Below are 8,167 nucleotides of genomic sequence, written 5' to 3' on the forward strand. Positions count from 1 at the left end.
CACATAGTGGGTGTTTATAGAACAGAAATGTCTTCAGCTCGTGACAGCTTTACTATGGTACAGCCATACATTTTTTTTTCTAAATATATGGTCATTTTTTTATGAAATCATGAGTAGAATGTACCTTTAGAGAACTGCATATAAAAAGCTCATGAACCAGGTGGTAAAGTAAAGTGACATAGGTAGTAATGCATTCAACATCAAATAATGAACAACTGTACTTCAAACAATTTAATTTCTGGCACTGTTGGAAATGATGTCCTAATAACTATGCTGTATTAATACTGAGCTTCATAATATGCCAGAGAATTATTTAGGTGATTTAAAGTTCTGGTTTAGATCTAAGTCTTAGAGATGCACAATTACAAGCTGCCACTTTTTATGATCTCACAATAAATATAAGCTCTTCTAATCGCTCCTCATCATGCATCTCCTGTTGTGTTTCTTTTAGATAAGGAACTGTATGTAAGGAGCCTTTTTAGCTTGGACTGGAAGAACAAGACTAAACAGTATGTGATTATGCAAAAAAAAAAAAAAAGAAATAAATAAATATAGGAAAAACACTGGATGGTGGTATGTCCAATGATTCCATGCTCAGAATAGTCATAAAATGTGTTAAATTAGAATTATTAAGAGATGTGTCTCTCCCCATTGTAACTTCAAGACTTGAAAAAATATATATAACAACATATGGGTTAAGACATTTAACAGGCAAATTATTTTGTTTTACTATGGTACTGTGTTGTGTTTCATTTCTATATGGAACTGTATATATTTTCATTATATAAATTAAACTGACTGAATAACAGGGGTAGATATGCCACTGCTACATTAGTGCATCATTTTGTTTATCTTAATTTACTAAGGAAAGTATATTAAAATAAGTATATGCATATGCTTTTAGTTTAGTTTTCTGTTAGATAAAAGAAGTTTTTCTTTGTAATAACTTAAATATCGTTTGACGAATTTCCCTTGTTTTCAACCCGTAAATTAGAGGGTTAAGAATTGGAGGAAAGATAACAATTGAAACACCAAAGGCCCTTCTTAAGTGTGGAGATACTGCTTCTAACCTGTGAGAAATCAGTAGTAAGAATGTATTAATCTCAAAACTCAGAAAAACAACTAAATGTGTCCCACAAGTTTGCATTGCCTTACTTATAGATTTTGCCTGTTTTGTAGAAAGACAGGTAAATAGTATTTTGATATATGTTAATGATACTATCAGTATGGAAGAGCCTTGTACAAGAGCTATAGTAAACAAGCCGTAATAGTTAATCGCTCTCATATCCTCACAGCTTAGCTTCATTAAAGGGGGATTATTGCAGTATGTGTCCACTATATTTGTCCTGCAGATTTCTTTGCTCATTGTGAGTATAAATAAAGACCCGATCATAGCAAAATCTATGGACCAGACCATAAAAATAAGTTTCACCACAGTACCTTGTGTCATCAGATTGTGGTATCTCAAAGGCTTGCAAATGGCAATGTATCGGTCATAAGCCATAACGGAAAGAAATAAAAGTGATCCACCACCATAGAGGTGAATTAGGATGCCTTGCAAGGCACAGGCAGGGTAGGAGATTTCTCTACTCTGAGACAATATACTGCAAACCAGCTGAGGGTAAAAAGCCGTAGCTCCCATAAGGTCACATATGGACAAATTAAACAGCAGTATGTACATAGGCTTATGGAGATCCCTTTTTACAGCAATAGTCACAAGTAGCATGGACTGGAAGAACAAAATTAAACAGAATGTGATGATGCCCAAAATGAATATAGAAAAAGCACTAGATGGTGGTATGTCCAACGATTCCATGGTCAGAATAGTCATAAAACGTGTTAAATTTGAATTATTAAGAGATGTGTCTCCTCCCATTGTAACTTCAAGACCTGGAAAAAATAATATAACAAAATACGACTTAAGACATTTAACATGGGCAAATTATTTTGTTTTACTACAACTATGTTTTCTTACCTAGAACAAACTGATAAGACTAAGTATTTATGTAGTATGTTGACAACTAATTCAGTGAAAGTGCCACAGCATCACGAAACCCACAAACTGAACAAATCTGAGCTGATGGTGTTCATTTTCATCACTTGGGTATCCATCCAGAGACCTAAAATATTTGGATCTCTCCATGTAAACTTTATCCCAAAGGTCAAATGTTTTTCAAATCCCAGTTGTTGATGCTAGGTTACATGGGACTGTGGGTTTTTGAGGTATCCTTGGAGCTTTGCAGCTAACAGTGGCCTATAGTAAAAAACAAGTAATATGCTGAGGATAACGTGCAAGTCTGTGTTTGGAAGTACATTTGGAAGCACGGAATGGAAATTTGCATATGTATGTATCTGTTTGAAATGAATATAATACTATAATTTGATAAATACCAGTCTAATCATATAATATGGCATGTTCTGCTTAAATGTCGTTTGGTAGAATTAAGCAGGTTTTGCTATAGGTGGTGTTTTAAAACTTTGTTCCACGTGTCCCTTTTTAACTTTGAATATATTCCCCTCTAACGTTCTCTACACAGTCTTGTTCAGAGATAACAATGACACCAGGTAGCAGCAATGCAAGCTTTGTTTGGACTTTGCAAGTCTCTGTTTGGACAAGGGCGCTCCTTGCATCTTTCATCAGTGACAGAGAGAGACCTACAGAAGTATTTTGTAAGCTCTATCAAAAAACAGTTTTTGTGCTAGATTTTGATGCTGCGTCTGTGTGCCAGCACAGAGAAGAATCTTGATCCGTGTTTTCCTCTTTCACTAGGGGATGGTGAGTCTAGTCAAGCCCATGCTAGAGGTTGAAAAGGAATGTAGTGCAGAGCAGGGTGTGATACAGCTTACAGCTGCCTTCTAGATCAGCTGCAGAGGTTGGATGGCACACAGGGGCAGACCTGCCAGGAATGAGTTGCAGTAGTTTGTGACAAGGGAAAGAACAAACACCTGAGTGGCCTCTATGGATTGAAATGGCCAGATCCTCCAGATCAGGGGTAGTGTGTGGTGTCAGATGATGTGAGAGTTGTCGAAGGAGTTCAAAAGACCTTGTTATGGGAATGCATCTTTGGGTATATACAGCAGCTCACTGTGGCTGGGATTTAGTTCCAGCTGATGAGCTGCCATCCATGACAAAATGCTGTGATCCATGCAAATAAGAGTGTCTGAGAAGGAACAGAGAGAACGAGTTGAGTGTCTTCAGCATAGCAGTGGTATGAAAATGTTGATGCAAAGCCCCTCCACTGCCTTTGACCTTGTCTCCAAGTAAGAAGCAAAACACCACAATGCAATCCCAGTAATTCCAAAAGGTGAATGAATTTGAACAGAAGATACTTGTGATTGACAGAGGCTACTGAAAGACCAAGGAGAATGAAGACCAGTTACAGTTTGGCTGATCTAATGGCATGAAGCTTCACTGCAAAAAATATGACAGCAAGTGAAAATATCTTGAATATAGTCAAATGCATATATTTTTTCCTATTATAAGTTTTCAATAAACCAAAGATTGTTAAACGTATTTCTAGACATTTTTACTAATTTATTTCTAGAAAGAAGGAACATTATCTGCCAATAGAATAAGAACATTTAAAGCTTGAAATTAGTAAAACCTCTAGAAATAAGTTACTACTCATATTAGGTTAAGGTGATTTTTATAATAGGAAATACTGGATGTGACTATATTCAAGATATTTCACTTGCTAAGATGTTGTTTGTTGCAGTTTTTTGCATTGTTTGGCCAGTGTCATAGTGTCTGCTCTCTGAGGGGGCCCTGCTCCCAACCTGATATTTTTTGTTAGAAAGGGTATCACCAGCAAGGGACAATTTGGGCTCCTTTCACTGAGGTGAGCACATTTTTCACAATAGCCTGTGGTATTTAGGGCCCAGGCTGGTAATCCACTGAAAATCTCTTAGCAAGCCCAATGACACTACTGCTGAGGTTGCTGTCAGTAGTCCTAGCATCCTCAGCAGGTATGAATGCATTGCAAATGCAATATCTGCCACACATTGGAGTGACAGCATTGTGGATAGTGTGGATAGCATTCTCAGTGAATCTCCTATTGCTGTAATATTGTCATCAGGATTCACTGACTTACTATAGGCACTATCAAATGAGCAATGCTTTCGGCTGTGAACTGCCCCACTACAAGACTCAACCCTCCATGGCCAGTCTTCATCAGGTCATTTAGTGGTGAGGGGTGCTGTTTAGGGCTGGCCCCATGAGGTGAATGGTAGGGGGTCTGCTAGGGGTCTGAGGGCATGAATCTTTCTGTCTAGGGCTCATATGAGGTTGATGGCACCTTTATGGAGGATGGAACAAAGGCACAGTGTGGCATGGATGTTTTTTTTAAATTCTGAAATCTCTACTCTCCTTTCTAGTGCCTTTCTGGGACACAGGGCATATTTCATAAGATTGATTTATACACTTACAGCAAGGCAGACTGTGCTAACTACACTTTTCCTGAAGGCACGGCTCTTTATGTATAAGGCTTATGCAAAGTTGATGGAGTCTTTATATGGGTTGAAATATGGTCATATTCAGTCTCATGTTCAAAAGAAATTGATACAGCTGTCATCAATGAAATTATTCTGAATAACACCAAATAAAGACCAGCTGTTTCTGTAGTATTTTCTTCACCTCATCTTGGTTTCATCTGACTTCTGAAGCCGTGTTCTACAAAGAGCTTACAAAGCCTGTACAGGGTCCCATTGTTGAAAGGTATTGATCAGGAGAGAGGTACAAAAAACATTAGATGTACCCTGGAACACCGTGAAGGCCATCATCAAGAAGTGGAGAAAATGGAGCACCACAGTGACATCACCAAGAATGTCCCTCTGAAATTTATAAACGGACAAGACAAAAACTTACCAGGGAGGCTGCCAAGAGACCTACGGCAACATTAACGGACCTGCAGGAATATCTGACAAGTTCTGATTACTGTCTGCATGAGACATAAATCTCTCTTATTCTTCACATGTCTGGGCTATGGGGTAGGGTGGCTAGACAGAAGCCCTTTCTCACAAAAAACAAGCTTAAAAAAATTTACCCCAAAATATGTGGCAAAATGTGTTATGGTCTGATGAGACCAATTCCAAAAGGTATAATAATTCCATAATTCAAAAGGTATGTTTGGTGCAAACAAAGCACATCACCAAAAGAACACCATAACCACAGTGAAGCATGGTGGTGGCAGCATCATGGTTTAGGGCTACTTTTCTTCAGCCAGAACTGGGGCTTTTATCAAGGTGGGGGGAATCACGAATAGCTACAAATATCAGTAGATTTTAGTGCAAAACTTTCAGGTGTCTACTAGTAAGCTGAAGATGAAAAGGAATTAACCCTTTTAGCACGACAATGAGTCAAAGCATACATCCAAATCCACAAAGGATTGATGTTTTTGAAGGGCCTAGCCAGAGCCCAGACCTGAATCCAACTAAAAATCTGTGGGGTGACCTGAAGCGGGCTGTGCACACGAGATGTCCTTACAATTTGATGGATCTAGAATGTTTTTTTCAACAAAGACCGAGAAAATATATAAGTCAAGATGTGCCAGAAAGACTGAGTGGTGTGATATAATCAAAAAGTGATTCAACAATGTATTACTTTAGGGGTGTGCCCACTTATGCAACCAGGTTATTGTAAGTTTTTTACTTTTCCTATTTTTCCCTAAAATGTTTCTGATTGTTTTTTCACTTAATTTTTTAATTTACATTGTAACTTCACATTGAGGGTGGAAAAAGTTCTGATATGATTTATCCTGGTTTCATTTTTTACATCACAAAAACCTGCCGTTTTACAAGGGGTGCGTGGACTTTTTATATTCACCGTATTTCATAAGATTGATTTATATACATCTGGCAAGGCAAGTTTTGCTAAAAACACTTTGGGTTGTGCATGAAACAGACTGGAAGAGAGCCTACCCATTTCCTCATGCAGGGTCTCTCATGAACCAGTGCCCTTGGAGCAGGCAAGTAGTAATGGCCTCGGGGACCAGTGGGAGATGGATACTGACTGGTAGACCATACCCTTAACCACTGAGCCACCACTGCCCAAGTTAAATGCATTACTGTATACCTGTCTACTTATTCCATGGAGCTCTTTACTTATAATTATGTGTTTGATGCATAGGACATAGAGACACACAAAGAGACCTGCAGCGAAATGCATCAGCTTTCATTAGTTTATCAGCATGAAGAATTTTAATCAATGAAATTCTTTGAAAAATGAAAAATCAATCAAACATTCTTCAATGTTAAGATAGAGAAGCTGGAAACCATTGCAGTTGTTATTCCACTAAATAATTCTTTTGCTTCTTTATAATATAAATAATATAATTCTATTGTTTCTTTTGCAAAAGCTATCGAGTGCCCTCTTGTGATGTGAGGTGCAATAAGGAAGAAGTTGTCCAGCTGATTTTCCTAACATGAGAGACAACGTTAATTCATTTATCCCTAAATCGATTGTACATGTTTATGTGAGAGATGTAAGGTACCTTTTCAGATATTTTATAAGTTGCTTGGGTAGTAATTCTGTTATAAAATATCAAAAAGATTTTTTGAGAATTCGATGCGTACACATTTGGTCATACTGAGTAACAAGCCCTTCAGCTTTTATTTATTAGCACTGAGTGTTAGTAGAAATTCTAATGCAAATCCAACTTGTGCTGTACACTAGGGGTGTAACTGAACACAAATACATTATTCGGTTTTAACAGATAAGGTGTCCTAAAAGAATGCAAGTACGGAAACAAAAAATTGGCATATTAATATTTGTAATTTGACACTGGACAAAACAAAAAGGGTTGCATGAAAGTGATGGTTTTACTTTGCTGTTCTTTAAAGGACAGCTTGTGAAAGCTGATGGGGAGGGTTGCCAGGTTTCAGTAAAAACTCCTATTAAACCCCAACTACAACTCAAAAACCACAAAAAAAAAGTCTTGAAACTAGCCCAAAATGCGTATGCGGGCATATGAAGAGGTAGATATTTTTCTTCTTTATCTCATTATTTTTTTGGGGAAAAAAATTAAAAGTAGTGCACATTTCTGATTTGTAGTATACAGGTATATGCAGTACATGGACATTATATGCAAAACCTTGCAACCCTGCCCATGAAAATTTGAAAAAGGGCAAGGTCTTTAACATTATACTAATGGGAGATGCTATTTGGTTTTAGCCTGACTGCCTTATTGAGCTCTACATAAAACCACATTTTTACTATATTTCTGTACAAACAAAAGAAATATGCTTTCACACATTGAACTGTTCCGTATAGTTCACACAGACCATGCGCTATGCACAGGGCTGCATATTTCTTCTGGCTCTCCACAAACATAATAATATAATTAACTAATTTTAAAAATATTATAAAACTTGTACATTCATTGTGCATATTTTTCTTCATTCTTAAATTATTAATTTTCTCCATCATTATTAAAAGAAAATGTTCTCAGAAAATCACATGGGCATTACAATGAAATGCTGGATCCCATTTTGACTTGAAGCAGCACTGTACTGTAAGTGTGTCCCAGCTTTATAGTTGATTCTGACAGTCTGTCCAACAAACTTTTCTGATCTTTCTGGAATGTAACAAACCCAAAAACTAAACCTAATAAATTATTATTATTATTATTATTATTATAATTATTATAAATACCATATTTATTATAGAATATTTATTAAGAATATTTTATTTCAGAAATCATGGACATACACTAACATGCTGTTATATGTTATATGCAAGTTATGTGGTTAACACATCTCGGCCCAAGAAAATATATTATTCTAGGCTAAGGTTAACCAGCAAATACATTTACAGTATCTATATTACTAAAATCACAAAAACCAAATTGTGAAATAGGAATTCTGTGTTGTGAACCTATAATTCACTGTGAGTTTCAGTACAAAACACTGTGACTTTTAGTACAAAAACATTAATCTGAAGTAAAATGAAATGTGTTGTACTTAGCTTCTCCCTAGGCAGATAAACAGAAGACAAATAATACAAGTGATATAAAAGGTGGCTTCTTGGATGCAATGAATTCTCTTCTGTATATTGAATACAATAATATGTTGGACATATCCCGGTTCAGCGCATTTCATGTTGACACCATGTAATATAAGTACCTGTGGATACAATATACTGTATATCTACCATTCTTTTAACTATTTATAT

General features: G+C 36.6%; 1 protein-coding gene across 1 annotated transcript; it reads right to left on the minus strand.

Moving 5' to 3' along the window:
- Positions 1-916: 916 nt before the first annotated feature.
- Positions 917-1,976, minus strand: LOC113539116 (olfactory receptor 52B2-like). The gene has a single exon (XM_026934673.3). The coding sequence runs from the start codon at positions 1,874-1,876 to the stop codon at positions 917-919; it is 960 nt and encodes a 319-aa protein (XP_026790474.3). The 5' UTR covers positions 1,877-1,976.
- Positions 1,977-8,167: the final 6,191 nt, after the last annotated feature.

This window comes from Pangasianodon hypophthalmus, chromosome 14, assembly GCF_027358585.1.
Source record: "Pangasianodon hypophthalmus isolate fPanHyp1 chromosome 14, fPanHyp1.pri, whole genome shotgun sequence".
In the NCBI taxonomy this organism is placed as follows: Eukaryota; Metazoa; Chordata; class Actinopteri; order Siluriformes; family Pangasiidae; genus Pangasianodon; species Pangasianodon hypophthalmus.